Raw genomic sequence first — 22,390 nt, forward strand, 5'->3', positions numbered from 1 at the left:
GCGCACACGCTCATTTGCTCTTCCTCCTTCAGCCGCGACGCATCACCGAGTAATGAAGCCGCCGTGTGGAGATGCCTGCCGGTGACACACACACACAGACAGCCCGGAATCTGGAGAGAAGATAGAAGAAGAAACACTGTGATATATGTGTGTTTTTCCCCCTTTTTTTTTTTGTAAAAGCGGTGGATTAATTCTCGCTGGAACAGTTCGTCGTGAAGCACCGGGAGGATGAACAGCATAAGACAGGTGCCCACACGGGTGAAGAGCAGGCGGGTTGAAGCCAACCTCGGAGCGGAGAGGGAGCATTTTGACAAGCAGCAGGTAAGAAAAGAAAATAGGAATAAACACAAAGGGGCTGATTCGTCATGTTGGGGGGGAGGATTTTCAGACAAACCTGCGCTTTATTCAGGCCTGCTGTGGCACCGTGCGTGTGTGTGCGGTGATCACAGTGTACCGCATAGGCCACGTCTCCAATTAACTAAGTTGACTCTGGGAATTAATTGTTTGAACTGGTGGATCAAAGAGCCTCTGCATCAAGATTCAGCTTTGGTCTCTCACCAAAGCAGAATGTGTCTCACACACCAGATGTGTTTTTTTATTTTTAGAAAATGAGCCACTTCAGGATGAATGTCAGCAGCAGCAGCAGCAGCAGCAGCAGCATCATCAGAGGTGCACGAGCTGTCTCAAAGATCAGCATCTCCTAAAAAGGTCACCGCTCAGAGATCTGACCAGCTGAGCGTGATAAAGTCCACACAGATCCGTGTGGTGACACCATTCATTCCTCGCTCAGATCTGTCCATCGTGCTGATCTAGTCCGTCCTGTTTGGCCACCTTTCTTCCATTACAGACATTTCTCGCCTCCTTGTTGGATAAACCGTGTAGAAAACAGGAAGAGAAGAGCTTTAAGTTTGGGGTTTTACTCCGAGAAGTCTGAGTTTTTGAATGTGTGCGCTTGAAGGAATGAGGTTTGTTTCCTACAACAACAGGTGCTTTGTGGTTTCTGGCTCTTAACGACACTGCAGTCGTCTGCAAACTTGCCCATGCTCCTCACCATCACACACCAGCGAGACACGATTTGTGTTTTGTAGACGAGTGCTGTCGACTGAAATGCCAGAAACCCTGTTAAAAGACGAACCAGCGGGTCGTGAAGAGTTGCTGTTTTCAAGTGAAGCACACGCCTCGGTCTGACTTGGAAACGTGAGACTCAAAGGAGGTTGAGTAACTAAACAAACCGTGAAACAGCTGCTCCGGAGCTCAGACTCGCAGCACTTTCAGTATTTGCGTTATCTTCGATTGGCTGAACCTTTCCGGCGCTGGGTGTGTATGTTCCTCTGTCAATGTTTTATAAGCGCAAGCAAAGAGGTGGAGCTGAGCCGGTCAAAAACCTGCCTGTCTGTCCTCCTTTATACGTGATCACAATCAGATCTTTTCACGTGCTTTTAAAAGATAAGTTCACCCAAAAATGTAAAACAAAAACATCAATCTTCATCTGCTCGCTGATGCTGACGGGACGTTGCGTCCACAAAGCATTTCGGGAGCTTCGCAGCAAAACGGCGTAGCAGCGTTTTCCTGAAAAACTGAAGTAGCTGGAGACTTGTTTCTTTTAAAAACAGTAGAATAAAAGATATAAAATGGCTCCATACAGCTCCAGGTCTCCAGAAGCCCAGAGATCCTGAATTCGTTTGAAAAAGACAATATTCGAACTGTTGGCGTGAGGTTGAGCTCGTGCGCTAACCTTTAGCTTAGCTGCTACAGCGAAGATTTCATCTTTAAAACGGGTGTAGATGAAGTCTTTTCTAATCAATTTGGGATCCTGATTCATGCTGGATGCGACACGTGGAGCAATTTCTTTTTATATTAGTCGTCGATTTGATTTTTATAAAACAAGTCCCCGTCTACTTCAGCTGTTCAGGAGAATGCTGCAGCACAGTTTTGCTGTGAAGCTCCAGAAACTGATTTTCCATCGACGTGAGGGTCAGAAAGCAATGACTGATTTTTCACTCTTGGGTGAACTCATCCTTTAATATACAGCGTATATGCTAATAAGCGCTAGAGTAGACACGGTTTTGATTTCAAAACTAGAAATCGTTGCGTCACTACTTCCATGCCGTTCAACAAAAGCTCGACTCGACATGTGTGTGTGTGTGTGTGTATAAGACAAATGTCAAAGTGTTGTTTAAAACTTCTAGGATATTCAGAGAGCAGAGGAACTAGTTCAGTTTACTGCTTTGAACAGGCGTCCTCCTCGTCTGTATGACTGTCGGATGTCGTGTGCAGCAGCAGGGGAGGAAGAAGTCACCACTGCTCAGCTGCATGGATCCACCAGGCAACATGCAAATGAAGCGGGGCAGTGTGAGGAAAGACTCCCGACTCCTGATTGGCTGACGTTCAACATTTTCCCATGAACTTCATGGTGCGGCTCTTTTACCGCCTTCCGATTGAAGTCGTTTAACGGATCTGAAGACTCATCGAGCCTCGATGTGTTGTGATTAATCGACCCAACTGTGCAGCCATTGGTTAAAATTCTTTTAATTATAACCTGTGGTGTGTTGGAGGGAGTCCTGTTTCTCTAATGGATAAATATTTCTCTTGTCGAAGAGCTCCTCAGTACTGCTGACTCATCCACTACACTCGCTGAATCCTCTTCTGCACCCCACTCTCACTCTCTCCTGTGTTCCCCTCCCTTCATGTTGTCCTCGGTACCAAGGTGAAATGTCTCACACAGCGTCCTGTGTGTGTGTGTGTGTGTGTGTGTGGTGTTTGCTTTCCCTCGCTCCTGTTGCCTGAGTGAGCGTCCATGAGGGAGGGAAGGGGGGGGATGGGAGAACCAGAGGATAAACACAGCTCCTGAGTGAGTGGGAGAGTGGACAGAGAATGAAAAGAATTTACAGTCTAATAAATAAAATTGTCGTGGCGAGGTCTTATGGTAGCATCCGTCAAAAAAAGCTTTCACTTCGACCTTTTAACATTTCTGTCAAAGTGTTTCCAAAAAAAAAAAATCTTCAGTCCTGTATTTTTTCTGGACTAGACGCTCTTGTAACCGTACCAGGCGCACATGTAACGCTCATGCATTATTTACAAAACACGTGCTCACGATGCCCATAATATCCTTTATATTTTCACTGAAAATAGACCGATGTTAAAGTCTGAAACCCAGTATTGAATCATAATAATGTGTCTCTGCTATGGTACATTCGGTATATGTTTTGCGACCCAGGCTGCGAACCGCTAATCTTCCTAATCATGGACATCATGTGAATCACGAGCGAAATAACCAGCTCCGCAAATTGGCCAAAGAACAGTTTATCTTTTGTTGAATATTTTAGTTTATCATAACTTAATTAAGAGATGAAGATGCAACTTCTATCTGTGTAGCCGTTCAGTGGTTCCCCTGATTTATTCACGCTTTCTTACTGAAGGTCATCCTCTTCCGTTTTCCTTTTGTTGTCATATTTCCAAAACTTAAAGGGCAGTTTTGCATGTTAAAATGTGTTTATAGGAGTTCTGCTGCGTGTGTCAAAAAGTAGCACAAAGCTGCATATAATCTAATAAATTGTCTCTCAGTGATGACGAGTAAACAAAATGTAATATATAAAGTCGGTGGTTACTTTAAAGCAGCTACAAGGAACTTTAATTTGTATGTTTTTGGCGCCCCCTGTGGATGAAATCGGTACAAGCACCACCTCATCGAGACTAAAGTTGAAACTTGATCTGTCTGGAGCGTGTTTTGTTTCATCTGTGGCTTCAAAATGTTTTTATAGTAGCCGGATATTCAGGTGTGTCCTTGATATTAAGCAGTAAGCGTAAAGAAGACACACGTGAGGGATTAAAACTTTGCAGAACATCAGATGCTCAACAGCTGTGTTGACTGTATATAACTGTTTTGCCCTTTATGTACATTTTTAAAGTGTTTTATTTGCGTTAACACCATGATAGTGGCTTGATGAGCAGTTTGAGGGAGAATAAGTCCACTGTGAGCTCGTGTGTGTCTGAGAATTATTGCCTGTGTTGATGTGGGAGAGGCTGTGCTAGTTTAATCAGAAACGGGACAACAAAGCTGTGTGAGTGCAGAGAAGCAACACAGTAAGAAGTTAATAAGAATACCCAAATTACTTTTTTTTTTAAAAACCATTTGATCTGAGAAAGAATAGATCAGATCCCCAAGTGAAAACGGTGCCAAGAACCGTTCACTTGGCGTTTCCTTCTTTGCTCCCACAGAGTTAACACACCGGCCAGGTGAGTTGTTTGCATTATCAGTGCCACATGTAACTAACTTCAGCTAACGGGTGTAAACAGTGTTTGTGTGACCTTGTTAGCCAGATCCCCAGCAGCAGTCTGTTGAATTAAGCTGATAAGGACGTGCAATAAGTGCTCTTGCTTGGGGCATTATGTCCAGCGAGAAGCAGCTCGGGTGTAGCGCTGATGCTTTGTCTTCATTAACTTCACACACTGTGCCACGAACGGGATGTCCAAGCACATGGACACACTGTTGAAAAGCAAGGATGACAAGGTAAGCAGAGACACCTCAAGGTTGGAGGTATAAATGCAGCGTGCGGCGGAGTGAGAGTACAGTAATGCTAGCTGGCAGTGGACCTTATGGCAGGCCTCAGGGATTAGTCCAGGCTTTCCCTCCCTCTCACTTCTCCTCTCTGCCGGTCGGGGGATTTACTTGAACCAGATGCAGCACCAACTCATCGCTTTCAGCCACGCCGTCGAACAGCGTCGGCATGTCTGCAGCGCTTGGACGGAAATGCTCTGTTAGTAAAATGTTTGGATCTCATCTGACTTACCTTTTTGACCATGGCGTTAAGGAAATGGTATCTGTGCGTGCTGGTGTGTGACCTGTGTGTAGCTGGATGGCGAGATCGTTGTCACTTGTGCTGTAGCGGAGCTTAACAAACGCTTGAGTTTACAGTAAAGTAATAGTAGTTAGATTTGCAGGCTGTTAAAGAAGCCGGCTAGTAATCAGAGCTGTAGTGATGAGTTGATTAATCGATCAGACTATAATCGCACTTGATGAAGTCACCTTGTTCTCAAAGACGCTGTGATCTTCACCGTTTCCTGATGATTACGGACCAAACGACTAATCCAGAAAATAACTGTCCGGTTCATAGATTATTAAAATGATCATTACTTGCAGCCCTGCTAGTAATCGAAGGGTTGCTCCTTTAGTTTGATCCCAATGCAGGCGGCGCGTATTTCTTCCACAGCAGCCTTCAGCAAGGGCATGTAAGGGAATGTGTACTGGAAATCGACAGCCCAAAGACTCTTCATCTTCGTTCATAACTGACAATTAAAATCAGCAAATTCTAACATTAATGAAGCTTTAACCAGCAAACGTTTGAGGTTTTTGGTTGACTGAAACAATGATTATCAAAAAGGCTGACGATTCGACCAATCGTGGGCGGCGATACAACACCCTGTCAACTGTACCTAGTATTTGGTCGCCTTCCACCTCTCGTCCTCCTTCCTCCTCCGCGCTCCCTCGCCGCTCTCTGACTGACAGCCATTCTGAATGTACTATGAGAGTCTCCCTGCAGCCTCGCTGCTCAGCGGCCATCTGTTGAGGCCTCAGTGCCAGGCTCTGTGTGCCAGAGCGCGGCCCCCATCCAACTCAATCTTCTACCCCAGCTGTCGGCCTTCCTCCCCGAACAAACCCCTCATTGTCACCCGGGCCTCCACGCTAGCCCACTGCACTTGCCCTGTGTAAACGAGGGGGCTAGCGGTTCATTTGCGTCAGAGGCGGGCGGCGGGCGGGGGGAGTCTCCCATTAACCAGTACACCCCTCTCTCTCTCTGAGACGCCACAGTAACCCCTCTGTGCTTTGTGTTGTGGCCATGTATGTTGTTGTGTGTGTGTGTGTGTTGGTCGGGGTGGTGACTCCTCGGTTTTGTAATGTATTAAAGAGGCTTTTATAGTGTTTTGTGGGATTAAGGCCTCTTCTGCTGATATGTAATTGTGTTTTTTTTAAAACAAAGATGTGACATGGATGTCTAAGCTTGTGTTTGAGGCAAAGACCAAAGAACCAGTTCATCCGATTCCATCACATATCACACCGTCATGTTGAAGGAGATTTTTTTTTTGTAATGCAGGAAGATGGTTTGGGAGTTATGAAACAGGGTCTGAGATTGAAGATGGTGCTGCTTTAACGCTTGAACTGTGTGTTGGATTAGAAGCTGGCTTTAACAGATGTGTTTTAAAGGTGCAGTGTGTAAGATATGTCTGGAATTTTAGTTTGAAACATTCTTCAGGCGGAACAGATTAGACGTCTTTGTGGCTATTGTGTGAAAGAGATGCTGAAGTTGGCATGCTGACCAGCTCGCCTTGGCACGGAAATGTATTTGTCGTTGCGGGATGTGTGTCGCGGTACCTGGCAGCCCAAACTATCGCACATGCTGACTGGCGTGCGTCACTCCCTGTGTTGGCTCCCCTCAGTTTGCCCCTGAAACTGCGTGAAACAGGTGAAGAGTGGCTTCCAAATTTGCCTCAAGTTGGTGCCAGACCTTGCTTGATATCAGACAGAATCGACAATCGCACCGTTTCCACATTCAGCTTAACAATCAGTCAACTCGGTGGAGTGGGAAGATTTTTTATTGACCATTGTTTCCTGTCTCACTTGCCTGTGTATGCCTCCACTCTCAAGACTTTATACTCTTCTTTCTTCCTCTTCTTTTAGTTAGTCTTGACCACTTTTTTGTAGCTTTTGTCTGTTTATGTTACCGTCAGCTATGAATTCTGGGTTATATATGCCAATATCCCAGAAAATCTCCCTCTTTTTTCAAATCATAATATCGGCAGGTTAATGGCACGATTTGACATAAGCCCACCAAATATTAGAATAATCATAGCTAAGCATCTTGGGATAAAGAATAAAGAGTATCCATAATGTGCACCCAGCTTTTTTTTTTTTTATTTCCAGCAGGTTTAAACAAGACTAGCAGCTCTTGTTGATTGCATCACATCAGTGGGACACATGACCGTAACCTCAGCACGCTTCCGTCATGAAACACAGCGCCGGATTGTGACTCGAGGCGGGGCACACCACAGGACTTATTTAGCCGTGGGTGGCGCCGCAGTAGTCCACTGCTAATTGTGCTGTCTAGCCGCCGCTTTGATCATCATGTAATCGTTATGTGCCGGGGAGTCTTGTAGGATCCCAAACGGCTACTTCGTGGTCAAGCATGTTTGATTTTTATCAGGGGTAGTTGTTGTACACTCTGCTCCTGCGCTGTCGGGCTTGTGATGAATTTTAGTAGATGATTCATAGTGAATTAAAGGCAGGAAGGAGGAGAAAGAGAGTTATTTTTCTCCGTCTTGTCTTTTCCTTTTCCTTTGTTTTCAGACTTATGAACCTCAACAAGAGAAACTGGAAGAGAGTGTCCGAAATCACTCACTGCCCGATTATATATTAATCGAATGCACGGTGAATAAAATGACCTGAACATTGTCCAAAACTATTTTTTCATTTGCCCGATGACCTCACTTTCTCGTCCACTATGTAAAACTGAACGAGTGTGTGATTTCGGACACGTGTGTGCGTGCTTCTTCCCGTGGTTGCTTATGATTGAACAATCTTGCAGCTAGAAATTCAGTTGGCCTTGGAAATAATTCATGAAGGACTAAAATACACAGTGCAGAGCGAGGTCGGCAGCAAAACAGCAACCGTGGAGCTACGGCTACACAGTGAGTCAAAACGTAAGGTGCAACATCCAGATCTCTATATTCTGGACTGAAACCCGTCCTCCGGTCATGCTTCATGGAAATCTGTTCAGCAGTTTTTGTGCAATCCTGCTATCGACCGACAAATGGACGCTACCTGCAGCTGATTTCAGCGTCTTGCTCAGAAGTCTTTTGAGCAGAGTGGCAGAATGAGTCGAGCCCTCCAAATGGAGTCTCTGAGCTGAAATGTTATTGACCATGAAAAGCACTCTATTGTTGCTCGACTGTATCAGGCAGTAATCGTTCTGTGGCTGAGGTGCACTGCACCTGACGTTCATTAAAAAAGGCGAACACATCCGGACTGTTTGTGTTTCTCTGTGGCTCTCCCTTCCTGCGACACTTGCTTTACCTGCTGGACAGGTTGAGGAGCAGCTCGCCGTGTGTGATGCGTTTCCACTGACGCTCTCAGGTTCACGATCAGGGGGTTAATTAACAACTTTCTCTGTCGAAGCAGGGTTAGCCTTCTTTGACCTTGGCTCCCATAGATAACAAGATGTAAAGCTAAATACCACAGAGGAAGTCAAGTTGTTGCTCGTTTTTGCTCTGTTAAAATCAGTCTCACCATACGGAGAGAGCGACGGAAGTCCGTCTGTGCAACACGGTGTGTATACACAGTGCAGTCATTGTTTCTCTGATTCATTCCTGCCATTGCAGCGCAGCCTCTTATCATGCCTTTGACTCCCGGTCTATATTTGCATTCTCACTTGTGGCATATTTGTCGTTGGGGCTATTGTAAGCCCTGCGACTGATGATTGTGTGGGTGGAGATGCAAACGAACAAGATCTCAGATTAACTCCTCTCCTTTTTTTTCTTTCCTCTCCATTCAGCTGAGCAGCATCAGCAAAGCCATCAACTCCGCAGAGACGCCCGTGAAGGAGAAACATGCACGACGTATCCTTAAAATAAAACAAACAAACAGACAACTTCTGTTTAGATCAGTAGTTTGTGCATGACTGCTTTATAATTTATTATACGGCCTTGAATGTAAGATACTCATATTAGAGTCTTTGTTTTGAGGCTAAGTTGTCACAGTTTTTATTTTCACTGTCACAGTTTGTCATTGTTTAGCTTCAGTTGCAGCACAGTCAGCATCCATATCAAGTCACCATGAAACAGCATTTTTTAAAAGATTCTGTTGTTTGACATATTTCCTGTTTGACTTGAAGATTGGAATGTGTGGTCGAACAATAGCAGTCATAATTCGGAAGTGTAAAACAATAGCATACCGCAGAGAGAAGCTGATGGAATGGAGCTGAACCCCTATGAGCGTAGCCTTCATTTTGTCCACGGGGCTCCACCGGAAAACACCTCCAGTTTGTGCTTCCTGAACGACAGAACAACAGGAATCATCCTGGGGACTCACAGGGAGAAGGGAGCCTACACCTTCTGGTCCTACGCGCTGGGCTTCCCTCTGCACAGCAGCTCCATCCTCTGCTGGAAGTTCTGCAACGTACTGCACAAAGTCCTGCGGGACGGACACCGCAACGTAAGGCACCAAAACCACCTGCTACTATCTGTGACCCAAGGGAGATGTTTAAAGAGTGGTGTGGAGAGGATGCTTTAATCCCTCACTATCACCTGTGACGGTGTGGGATGTAAGATGCTGAGACTGTTACATGTCCAAACACACATGGTATGATGTCACTGAGTACTGATTGAAGCTGTCACCTCCAGGTTCTTCAAGACTGCATGAGACATCACAGCTCTCTAGTTGAAATTGGAAAACTATGGGTGAGTTTTTTTTGTTTGTTTGTTTTTTTTTACATTAAATCGTGTCGATAAGCACAAAAGTATGCAGTAGAAATATCAATGTGTGTGGTTCACTTGATTTCCTGCAAAAGCCTGAAATGATCTCCCGCCACAAGTAAGCGTCAACTTAATCTTCAACCGTTTGTACTCAATTGCTTTCTTTGTCTGCTCCTGTGGCCTCCAGAGCAACCTCCATGACAGATACGGACAGCTGGTGGCTCTGTATAGCAAGCTGCTCTGCACAAAAATGGAGTTTCACACCAAGGTAAGAGCATCCTCGATCGAATCTGCGACCACTTGTTATGTTGGCAAGATGCATTATAGGAGTCGGCACTAAAACCGCCTCAAATGTTCCTCTGCAGCATTCAGATATCCCACCGAACCTGGAGGTCACGGATGAAGTCCTGGAGCGCACTGCAGGAACAGACATTAATAACGTGTGAGTTTTCAAATACGGCTGAAAGTGACTTCCGTTCAACCTTAAATCCCAACCATCGTCAGTCAGAAGCGCAGCTGCTACCTCCCAGATCAAATTATAAACAGACAAGTCCTGCTGCTCATTTAATTTTACACAGTCACGTCACCATTGACTTCATTTACATGCGTATGAATATTTTACTATTATTCTGAAAATTAACATATTCAGAATTTCATACAGCTCGTGGTCTCCGGGGTTTTTACGGCACCTGCAACATGCAGCTGCCCAATCCCAGTCACCTGGTGATCTGAGTGAGAAAAGGCACCAAGGGGCTGAAATGGTGTAATAGGAATGTGACAGCCTTTTTGTACAGTTTCTTTTTAAGCTTTTGTAGGTTTTGAACACGTTAACACAAAAAGAAACATGTCAAATGCTAGGTAGTGATTTAGAAAATGTCCGTTTGTGAATAAAAATTGGCTAATTCCTTGAGGCAAAGTCTGCAGAAATGCGTTCTTACGAAGAGCGGCCGCTCAGGGGCTCAAAATGTCAGCGACGGAGCCCTCGTGCAATTGACGATTTGACAGTGGGACAGCTCTAAATCCTTGCAAGATTTACAGGGAAAGCGCCTCAAAGTCTGTGGGTCTGTGAGTGTGGACATTGGGCTCGGGCCAGCCTCTTGCCTGTTTACGGTCAAGTCTGTGCGTTGCCGAGGCCAACGGGCTGCGAGGCCGGGCCAGAGATGCATGCTCTAAAGAAAAGCCCACGTTATTGGTCAGGAGGTGAAACACACTTTATAAACAGTATGAAAGACTGGATACACAAATATCACAATGCCAGTCTTTTGAACTAATGCGTGTTTATGTAAACGGGAATCAAAGTGGAATATGTATTTTTATTAGCCTTAAACTGCCAAGTATGAATATTTCGTGCATGTAAACATTGAGTCGCTGTTCCTGAGTGGGGCCTCTTTTTGTCTAATGAAGGTATCAACTTCTCTCCTGCAGGTTCCAGCTCACAGTGGAGGTGTTCGATTACTTGGACTCAGAGCTGAGGCTGGCGGAGACAGGTGAAAAGAAACCTCCTCCCACTTTTCCCCCCCCATCCTCCTCTTCCAAGGAAGAGAAATTTGAGCTACAGTAAAGGGCTGCAACCTGCTGACATTATCTATTTATGAACAAAAGCCAAGAGCCTTTTAAAGAAGGAGTTACTGTGTTTTTACCCTGTATCCATTTAAACCAAAAAAAGTGATTTACAATCACTGGGCATAGTTTTAATGCTGCTGTTTTGCCTACATTTGTTGATAAGTGATGAGGAAATGCCTGCAATTAGAGGACATTAAGTCAGCTTCCTTCCGTTTGACTGCAGTGGTACCCTCCTCCCAGACATCCAGGGTGTTGGCCTGGGATCACATGTCAACACCGTAAACATTTTTGAAGCTGTACTGTGAAAAAAACGCCTTGTACTTGTTCTTGGTCTCAGCGCTCTGCTTTGAAGTCATTACCTCCTTATCGATGTTGGCATGTTGCAGAAAGTATGTAGGCTATTGTTGCTCCGTCAACCGGGCAGCTTGGTGCACAAGTAACAAGAGAGCCGACTGTGTAAACTAACTCTGCAGCAGCAACTCACTCAATGAAAGAGGCTGCACTTTATTCGACCAGTGGTATCAGAATGGTGATTTAAGAATGGGTAAAAGTAGCTTACGTTTGCACCACAATTAGCAGTTATCAATTATACAATGAGGACTACATATCATTCAGAAACTAGTAGATGAAGGGTGCAGCGGGACAGGAAGAGTGGTAAATGTTTTGGAAAAGTGACTTTAGAGGGATGCTCAACATGTTGTCTGACCTCTCTCCCAGTTATCCGACAGCTCAACACATCCATCGCCATCTCCACGCTCACATCGGGCCAGTGTCGGCTGTCTCCGCTCATCCAAGTGATCCAGGACTGTAGTCACCTCTACCACTTCACCGTCAAGCTGCTGTTCAAGCTCCATGCCTGTAAGAACCGTTATTAAACAAACAAAGGAAAAAAAAAAAGAAGCCATTTAGCACACACACTCAGCTCATGGTTGACTTACTCAAAAGAACGCAAATAAATCATTAGCCTGGAGATTATTCATGTGTCCCAAAGCATTTCCCGATTATAAAAAAAAACAAACTGTGTTCTATTTTTGTGGATTTCAGGCCTCCCAGCTGACACTTTACAAGGACACCGTGAACGTTTCCATGACCAGTTCCACAGGTAGGTCATCCCCCGGCCTCAGGCTGTGGATGAATGACGACCGCATCAAAGGAGAGGGAATCGTTTTGTTTTCCCAGAAGGAAGTGTGCAACCCAATCCTGCCTCACCCAGTCCACAGCGCTTTGAAAACAATGCGAATCACTGCGTCCCGTCTCGTCCTCAACGCTTTTTGTTAGTGTGTCAGCTGATGTCGACGCTCACAGACGCATTAATGTCTCAGCTGTTGATTTCAGAGGGAAGAGGGTGCCGTTAGCCCCGCACATTAAATATTCATCACCGATAATGAAGTTTAATTGTGTTACCTAATGCTGCGTTTGTCTTTGAGTGCATCAGACAGACTTAAACATGCTTCATTTCTTCACGAGACGTGACTCTGTATACTTCCTGTAGCTAGTGCACGAGTATGAGATGAGTAACGTGTTGTTATTTGTCCCACAGCCTTAAGACCTTCTTCAATAAAGCCAGAGACATGATGTACTTCAAGAGACTCATCCAGATTCCCAAACTGCCTGATGTAAGAGCACAGAGGGATGGGGAGAGGTGGGATGACTTCAGTGCTGAGTCACAGCCTCCATCTTGAATGTCAAAGACTGCTGTCAGTGCTGTCACACTGGAGAAAACTTCTTATTTGCACAGACAGCTGCATTCTGCTGAGATTCCACGTGATAGTTTTTTCGTTGAAGACGATATTTCATTCTTTTTTTTTGGAGATATTTGACCTGAACATGATCCCACAGTGTTGCAGTGTTTAACCAATATCGATCTTTTCTCTGTCCCCTTTGTCAGTCCCCGCCTAACTTTCTGCACGCGGCCTCGCTGGCCAAACACGTGAAGCCGGTGGTGGTCATCCCTGACGAGGAGGAACCAGAGCAACAAGACGATGACGATGACGACCCCGAGCCCCTCATCGAGGTCAGCGACGTCTCAACGTCCAGCGTACAGGCGCAGCCTCAGGTATGGCACACATGTACGCTTCACAGATCATTCACAAGGTAATGTTGTGCAGCTTCTTTAATTTTTCCGTTGTACTCTTTCTTTGCAGCTGGACATATTTGATAAGGCGTTTGGACCTCCGAACGGCGGCTTCGATGACAGGTGAGTCAGGGTGTTTCTCACTTCAGCCTGTTATTGTCAATAAAGAGTATTTGGTTTCAGCCTGCGATCTGTGCCAACACACCATGACTTTGTGTTTTCTGTCTGACAGAGATCTTCAGATTGAGAGTCTGAAGAGAGACCTAGAGTTGCTGCGAGCAGAGCTGGAGAGAGTCAAAGCAGAGGTACGGACTGCTGGGACTGAATCACTTGCCGTTTTAGGTTTGGGATGATTTTTCATGTCCATAGAAGACGGTAGAGGGCATTATTATCTATGTGCAGAGGAATCTGGATCATGTGTTGGGTGGATGCAAGTACTGCTCCTCACATGTGGAATGTGGCAAGTAGCCTCTGAATGAGGCAAGACTGTCACAGATACAGTTTCAACTTGGGAACCTCTTGCTTTTTTTGTGTGTCATTCCTCATTTCTCTGCAGATGCTCTTGTGTGTGTGTATAAAGATTAGGCGATGAGATTTAGCCAGAATAAAAATATGACGTGTTTTGAAATAAATGCATCTTGTGAAACTGACATTTTTATGTTGAATGTTAAATAATACTGAACAGCCTCTGTTTGCAATAACACCAGTAGGTTATTCCTGAGGTGCTGATCTCACTTTTTCCCCTTCTGAAGGCTCAACGCTACATCACACAGCTCAAGTCCCAAATCAACAGTTTGGAGGCCGAACTAGAAGAGCAGCGCGCTCAGAAACAACGGGCCCTTGTGGAAAACGAGCAACTGCGCATGGAGCTGGAGGCTACACGTCGCCGTAACGCTGAACATGAGAGCCTACAGACCACCTTCATCGAAGCAGAAAGTACGCCATGTAGTCGGTACACTCTTTCACATGCACTGACGATATGTGTTCAGGTGCAGACATTAACGCTGTCATCTCTCTTTGTTGTGCAGAAAGATCGCAGGCCACTGAGCAGCGGTACAACAAGCTGAAGGAGAAGCACACAGAGCTGGTGGCCAGCCATGCCGAACTGCTTCGGAAGGTACAGCCCGACTTCAGACCAGTCCGGAGATGTTTGATGTTGCACCTGGCTGTGTGTGGTAACACTAAATGTGTAAATGTGCTGACAGAGTGCAGACACTGCGAAGATGCTTACAGTGACCCAGCAGACCCAGGACGAGGTGGAGAGGACCAAACAGCAGCTGTCGTTTGAGATCGATCGAATAAAACAGGAGGCCGACATGAAGGTTGGTGGTCTGATGGTTTACTTTTGAAAAACAGCTGGATGCATGTCAATAATATTGTTTGATTGTGTTTAATTGTTTATTATTGTTTTGATGTCCCTGCAGCTGGAAGAGCAGAAGTTTGAAATGGAGAAACTGAGGAGAGAGCTGGAGGAGAAGATGGCAGAAGTGACACGTATCAAGGGGACTTTGCAGACCAGCGAGAAGGTGAGTGTACGCCTGGGATGTTGAATGCAGCAACGACCTTCATGATGTTTCACCATCATTTAATATTTAGACCTCTCATCAGCCATCTGCCTCCTCTGGCTGCCCTCATCGCTCTTTTCTCTCTCTTCTAGACGTCGGAACAAGTCTCCAGCTCAATGACAGCTCTGCAGGCAGAGAAGGAGCGTCTGATGCGATCCGTGAGTGAGAAGGAGGCGGAGCTGTCGTCTCTGCGGCAGTCTGCGCAGGCGCAGCAGTCGTCGCTTCAGCAGGAGCGAGAGAGAAGCAGCAGGGAGCTGGGAGAGCTGCAAGGCAAACTGCAGGAGAAGGTCAGTCGGGACAGTCGAGCTGAGCTCAGCAACGTCAAGCCTCCACTCTGTACATTTAGTCGTATTCAGCAGTATTTTAGGTCTGCCTTCTGAATAAAAAACACGCAGTCTAATTATTTAAAGTACACATTACCAGTGCGCATAAATACTATTTAAAAAAACAGTGACTTTTTACAAAACATTTCCTGAGGATGACCGTGCATATTTTCTACAATGACTGTGTTTGCATGAATTGCAGTTTTTATCATTGCAACCTGAAGATAATACCGTGCAGTTAAGACTTGTCCTCAATCAGGACTATGACTCATGATCAGTTTTCAAAGCATTGCAAAAGCATAGAAAACTGTGATAACTATATGCGTCTGAGCTGGTTGATGTGCTATTATCTAATCCTACAATCATGAAGAGGTAGAAAGAAAAAAGTCTTGAAACACAGTCTTTCCTCATTGTACAAAGGTAGACTATACAATTGCGTCATTATGAAGGATAGACCGTCTTTTGAGGCTGAATACTGCAGGAATAATGTGCAGCAGTGTAATCTTGATTGAGTGACCTCACTAATTGGTGAAAAACACATAAAACACAAAAATGGACAGAGATGCGCTGCTGTGTGTTCTCCTCTTAGGTGGATGGCTTCATGAGATGCTCTGATACAAACGTCAACAATCTAGTTTCTGTATGTCAGTACAAGATCTATGAAACGACAAACATGTGTATGTCCTTTTTAAATGTATATTTCTCTGTGCATTCATGTAGTCAAGTCAGGAGGAGCAGCTGAAGCAGAAGCTTCTGGAGGAGCAGTTCGCTCTGCTGCAGGGTACCGTCGCAGAGGCGGAGAACATCATCCAAGACGCGGTAGCTAAGCTGGATGATCCCCTCCATGTACGCTGCACCAGTTCTCCAGGTCAGACTGTCATTTCACACAGATGTAAACTGAACAGATTAACAGCAAAAATGTGAAATGTGATTGAGAATTAAAAACATTGAAAAGCTAAATCGAGTGTTACAAAGACCTCGACCCCGGCTAGTTGACCACAAACGATATGTTGTCTATTCAGGAGAGTATTTAAAAAAATGCTCTATCTGTCCAAACACAGATTACCTCATAAGTCGGGCGGAGGCCACGCTGGGCTCGGTAGACAAAGTGAAGAAGGGCCATGCCGATTATCTGCGTAACATGGGGGGTAAGTTTGCTTCTGATTCAACATGATCCCGCCGACCTCACGGCAGCTTGTAGTGTGTCTGTGAATGTGGCAGACTGTTGTCTTACTCAATGCTCTTGTAACCAGATGCTGGAGGGCTGCTGAGGGCTCTGACCCAATTCTCCCACTTGGCTGCGGATACAATCATCAACGGCAGCGCCACGGCACACATGGCACCCACTGACCATGCAGACCGTAAGGAATAACACAGATTACTGTCCTGGCATTGCACCCGTTCAGTATCACTCAGTCTAAACATCCACATTTAAAGCCGCATGTCAGTTACATAAATCGACATTTTCAGATTGAATCCGTCTTCAAATGCTTCGGAGTGTAAGACATATGCAGCGTTATTGTCGATGGTTGATCACTGCCCCGTTACACCCTGCAGGACTGACAGAGAACTGCAGAGGCTGTGCCACCGAGAGTCTGCAGTTCTTTAAGGACCTGAAGAGCAAGACCACCCTACAGAGGGCAGACCCAGCCTCCATTCGCATAGTCATTCAAAAGATCCTGTACTTGGGCCAGGTGAGAGACATGCCTCTGATTACTGTAATATATGATATGAATAACAATCTTTACAGAGGTATGTTAATTAATGAATACACTTATGTGACAGTTTGCCCTTTACGGACACTGCGACTGCCAAACAATTAAAGCTAGATAGAAAAACGATTACAAAAAATACCTTGTGTTTATCCGCTCCATCATCTGCAACATCTGTCATCCCACTCTGCATCTCCACAAGATATCCACAGCTCCATCTCTCTAATCACCGTGTGCAGTTATATAATGTAGGTTGGCTGCAAACAAAGAGGACAATGGTGCAACTGTTCAGCAGGTTTTTTGTTTTTGTTTTAAACTTCCTGCTGCTACTACTACTGCTCGTTTCTGGGAAAGTGAGATAAGCATCCATCAGCAAACCAACATTAATGTGAGATAAAACCTTTGATGGAATATTTTTTTTTCTGCCAAGGAGGCCAAAAATAAACTGCAGAAAAATGTCGGTGGATGTCGGATTACTGATGCGTCTTAGCTTCCCTCTACAAAAAGAAGAAATCCGCAGAAGGCGCATCCGACATCCACCTCCTGAATTTGTCATTCCATTCTCCAGTCCTTTAAATTGCTTTTCTCTCTTGCTACTTTCAGGAGCTGCGGCCAAAAGGCTCGGACGTTCGTCAGGAAGAGCTAGGAGACCTGGTCGATAAGGAAATGGCTGCGACATCAGCGGCTATAGAGGAGGCAGTCCGCAGGATTGACGTAAGCGGTTTAAATGTCACTCTGAGATGTGTTGTTGTTATTATCTAAAATGATTCCTACCTGTGATTATTGTATCTGTTGTAACTGATAAGTGTCACGTGTTGTTGTTGTTCTGTCTTTAGGAAATGATGAATCAGGCACGAAAGGACACAACAGGAATAAAACTGGAGGTCAATGAAAGGTTTGTTCGCTTTTGGGACTTTATTTGAAATAGTTGAACATCAGCTTGAAACTAGATGAACCATTTTGTTAAATCTGAGCTAAAATCAACAGTCGTAGCTAAATCTCTCATCAGACCAATAACTAATCCTTTCTCTCTTACAGAATCCTTTTCAGCTGCACAGACCTGATGAAGGTACCGTAGTTTGACTTGTTTCAGCTATTATGCGATTTCTCCTCAATCCAGCATACACGTTAGGGGTGTGCCAAAATATCGATACTACGATATATCGCGATATTTCGTCTTGAGGTACGTTATCGATACACTGGTGCCAAATATCGATATTTAAAAATTAAAATAGATAAATAAATAATTTTATTTATTTATTTATTTATTTTTTTTTGGCCCACCACCACCACCCCTCTTCGGAGGACAGCTTTATCCTTATTCAAACATCGGGATACAACCAGATCAAATTAAAAAAAATGGTTTAAGTAGCTCTGAGACACACACATATAGATATTTAATGATAGCTGTAGTCAGTGAGTGTATGTAAAATTGATTGACAATGTTTTGTAATTCCTGTGAAATGGATTCAGTGCAGTCAATAAATTCTGAATTTCTTCAGTGACACAGATATCGTGATGTATCGTGGATTAAATTTCTTGCAATATATCGATTATCGCAGAATCGCTGTATCGTGATATTATCGTTATCGTGAGCAAAATATCGTAATACTATCGTATCGCGAGGTACCTGGTGATATCCAGCCCTAATACACGTATCCTGTTTCAGATTAACATCCTAATGTACAAATGTGTTTGTGTTATTTTTAATCTCTTGTTTCTCTGTCATCCAACTCTTCTGCAGGCCATCCGCATGTTGATCATAGCATCCACAGACTTGCAAAAGGAGATTGTCGAGGGTGGGAGGGTGAGTCACACTCCAAAAAACTGGCAGCTTGGTTTTTGTTTTGAGTCCAACAGCTTTTGTTTCTGAGATCAAACTGTTCTGTTCCATTCAGTAAAACAACAAAACGGGACTAACAGTACTGTCGTTTTTGCTCGTTAAGGGTGCAGCCACCATTAAGGAGTTCTACGCCAGAAACTCACGCTGGACTGAGGGACTCATCTCTGCTGCCAAGGCCGTGGGATGGGGAGCCACAGAGATGGTGTAAGTCATACAGGACAATCGGTTTATGTCATGACAGGCATTTCATCTACACACTACTAGCAAATTGACTGTGATTCTTACTGGAAACAGCTGGTATTGCAGGGACAAATACAAGTGTAGCGACAACAAAGAGTACAAAGTACACAGGGAGGCAAATTAAGTCAAACCTGAATAATAAAACAAGATTAAAGCTTCTAAATCAGGAGTTAAAGCAGATGTATACCCTGATTCATCACGCCTAATTTCTTCAGGCAGGGTTTTCCACCGTTTGGGGGCTTCGACAGAGAATCCATCATCACCTTTAGCTTTACGCTGTGACTTCGGACCTGATAGCAGAGTTTTGCCCGATGATCTCAGGCAGAATGTAGCTCTGATATTTAGGGAGGTGCCAAACCAGACATGGCCTTTGAAAGTAATTAAAAGTATTTTAAAATCAATTCTAAAAGACATGGGTAACAAGTCTCAGGACGCTAAAATAGTTAGGATGTGTTCACATGTTTTTAAACCAGTTAAGAGTCGAGCTGCGGCATTTTGTACAAGTTGAAGTCAATGGAGGGACTTCAGTTTTAGCCAGTGTGCAAAACTCCACTCTTTCTGATCAGGTGAACTGAACTGCTATTATGTCTTTACCTGCTTCCTCACAGGGAGTCTGCTGATAAAGTGGTGCTGCATACCGGCAAATATGAAGAGCTGATTGTCTGCTCCCACGAGATCGCTGCTAGCACGGCACAGCTGGTCGCTGCCTCAAAGGTAAAAGTCTCATTTCAAAGAGAAATACAGTGATTAAAAAATGTGTTTTGCTTAAGTACTGTATAAATATACTGATATCTACTGATTATCAAGCTGGCATATGTGGTACCACATAGACTGTGCAATCAGTTTCTGTGAATAGGTTTGTAGGTTCAGTGGTTTAGTGTTTCACCCGTGCGTTCTCGTCTGCACTCAGGTGAAGGCAGATCGTAACAGTACGAGGCTGACGACTCTCCAGCAGGCTTCTCGCCATGTGAACCAAATGGCAGCTAATGTGGTGGCGTCAACAAGGACCGGCCAGGAGCACCTGGAGGAGAAAGGTGAGAGCAACCTGACCTGACCACAAGATCTTTGTAGACTCTGACAAGCGCCTAATAACCCTGTTTTATCGTGCGCAGATACCATGGACTTCTCTGGGATGTCCCTCATCAAGTTAAGAAAGGAAGAAATGGAGTCGCAGGTAAGGTTTTTATGCAGCTTGCTGGCTGAGACACGGGAGACGTGAGGCGATGCAACAGTCAGCCTTCATCACGGCGACTTCTTTGGTGTCAGTTTGCTGTGTGTATGGACCTTAAATCCTGCACATTGGATCTTTTAGTATTGATTTCAGAAAAATTAATGTGCTTTTAGGATGAGTTTCATTATCAGTTTTTCAGTTTATCTGAAAAAACTGAAGCCTGCCAATTGAAATGAATATCTTCAGACATGGATAAAATAAAATAAAGTGCTGTTGAATGTTGAAATATTAAATGTAGGTTTACATTAATAAGCTTGTCATGCAGCTGATACAGCTGAAACAATAAGCTGAAACTAGCAGACACAGTTTTGACCACAGATGACCACACATTCACTCTTCGCCCCTCAGGTGAAGGTGCTCGAATTGGAAAGTCACTTGGAGAACGAGCGTCTGCGATTGGGCGAGCTGAGGAAGAAGCACTACGAGTTGGCGGGAGTCCCTCTTGAACCAGAGGGGAACGGCGTCCGCTCGCCCTCGCCGGCCCCTGCTGGCACCATGTCACCAAAACCCTCCAAGCCTGCTCTCATGAAGAAACCTGCGCTGGCCCAAAAACCCACCATACCATCCAAAAGCATGGTAAGGATGGTGACGAAAAGGTAACGTGTCGTGTTTGAGAAAGTAAGATTTGACTCGTTGGTAAATCTTCTCTTCATTTGTCTCTGTTGCAGTTTAAATGATGCCTGAGCAGCGGAGGAAACTGCTCCACTGACGGATGGTTGAACCAGAGAAAGATCGCCTTTTCATGAACATAACGTTCCTTTTGAGTTCTATGCTGACAATCCTCTGCCTCAATCTGCGCGTCATTGTTTTCCTTTTCTCATTTCTTTTCTTTTTGTTTGTTTTAGTTTTTTGCCAAAATGGACGAGAAGCCTGATTTTTGACCCCTGATGCCTGTAAACGCAAAATACTGTCTCTATCCCCGTTTTTTTTTTTTTTTTTAAAGATACGTACGCATGCCATCATCAAGGCAGAACCGTTTTTAACTGCAATAAGAACAAAAAAAAGGGTTAATGGTGTAATTTTAGGCTGTGTGAGGTTTTTTCTGCATCATAAGAATTTTAAATGATCGAGCATTACCGCTGCTTTTAGGATACAAAACTTGATGATAATCACAAATTGACAGTGTATCTAGTACTTCTATGTCTGTACTTCTTTTTGATCAGTCTTTGGAAAACCATTTTGCACACTACTTTGGACGTTCATCACAGAGCACATCACGTTACTCTTAATGTACACTATGCTTTTTATGTTGTGGTGCGCTGTAAAGGAAACTGGGGAATCACGTCACGAGTGTCCGTGTTACTGCGAGATTCACATACCTCTGGCTTTGCCTTTACGATGGACAGTTTTCCTCTCACGTGCAAAACACCTTTCTTTCTCAACAGTACACGATTGTCTCAGATGCCTTGAAATGTACTGTACTAATGCGTTGAATATCACCTGTGAAGACATCTAGTCTGTAAAGGAGTGTGCAACACGCATCAAGGATAATTTATATCCACTCATCTCCTGAATGTGTCTCCTTAGTAGAGGAGCGCCTAGGATTTGTTGACATATATAGGTAGACTTAATTATTGCGTAGAAATATTGGATGTAGGCGTCCTTAATTATCAAACGCTTCTTTTAGGCTGAATATGGAGATTTAGGGTTAGTTAATGATGAAGGTGTTCAAGTCCTCTATGTCTCTGGGCGCTTTTTCTTACAGGGTCTTAAAATGCATCTTTTTATGTTCCGTCTTTCCTCTGTACGAAATGTCTTTATACACTCAGATCTATTAATATATTTTAGTAAAGATAATGGTGGTTTCTCATTGTAAGAAGTGTAAATGTCAAACAAATGAACAATAAATGTTTGATTTAATGTCCCATTGTGTTGCTTCATCTTGTTCCGAGCTCATGAAGAATGCAACGATTATTTATTAAAAACGTTATCACACAAACCATGCTTAAATAAGAGCGATACTGATGAAGTAGTCTTGGTAGCTAAATATTCAAGTGAAATATGCTTTACATGTTTTTATATTCCTAACAACAAATCCACTTTTTTTGTGATATTACATTGGCAGTATTTTAATGAATACTAAATAAATACTAAAATAAAAACCCTTTATTTACTGTTTATAAACTGCCCGTATCAAGTGCCAAGTAGTGTTGGGATATTTTAAAATCATTGCAGGACATAGAAGGTAGGAATATCATGACATGCGCAGTAGAAATTTGAGTCAACGTGGAGAGGAATGATGCCTTCAGGAGCAATCATAATTATGGGATATGTTGTAAACCTCATATTGAAACCGTGTTAATCTGTCATTCACAGAACCAAATCTTATTAAAGATTGTCAAAATAATGTATTATTAATGCTTAGATGTATTCT

At 44.1% G+C, this 22,390-nt stretch overlaps 1 protein-coding gene across 1 annotated transcript; it reads left to right on the forward strand.

Moving 5' to 3' along the window:
- On the forward strand, positions 1 to 21,881 carry hip1rb (huntingtin interacting protein 1 related b). Its single transcript, XM_030417127.1, has 32 exons — positions 1 to 321; positions 8,547 to 8,610; positions 9,063 to 9,205; positions 9,394 to 9,450; positions 9,653 to 9,733; positions 9,831 to 9,907; positions 10,891 to 10,952; positions 11,746 to 11,886; positions 12,073 to 12,130; positions 12,569 to 12,644; positions 12,917 to 13,084; positions 13,173 to 13,225; positions 13,335 to 13,407; positions 13,855 to 14,038; positions 14,131 to 14,219; positions 14,308 to 14,424; positions 14,527 to 14,628; positions 14,760 to 14,954; positions 15,711 to 15,858; positions 16,052 to 16,138; positions 16,244 to 16,351; positions 16,548 to 16,684; positions 17,306 to 17,416; positions 17,539 to 17,597; positions 17,741 to 17,771; positions 18,447 to 18,509; positions 18,649 to 18,749; positions 19,394 to 19,499; positions 19,696 to 19,819; positions 19,898 to 19,959; positions 20,365 to 20,592; positions 20,685 to 21,881. Exons 1-32 carry the CDS (start codon positions 229 to 231, stop codon positions 20,691 to 20,693), a joined length of 3,207 nt encoding a protein of 1,068 aa, XP_030272987.1. The 5' UTR covers positions 1 to 228; the 3' UTR covers positions 20,694 to 21,881.
- Positions 21,882 to 22,390: the final 509 nt, after the last annotated feature.

The sequence above is a fragment of the Sparus aurata genome, chromosome 5 (genome assembly GCF_900880675.1).
Source record: "Sparus aurata chromosome 5, fSpaAur1.1, whole genome shotgun sequence".
Lineage (NCBI taxonomy): Eukaryota > Metazoa > Chordata > Actinopteri > Spariformes > Sparidae > Sparus > Sparus aurata.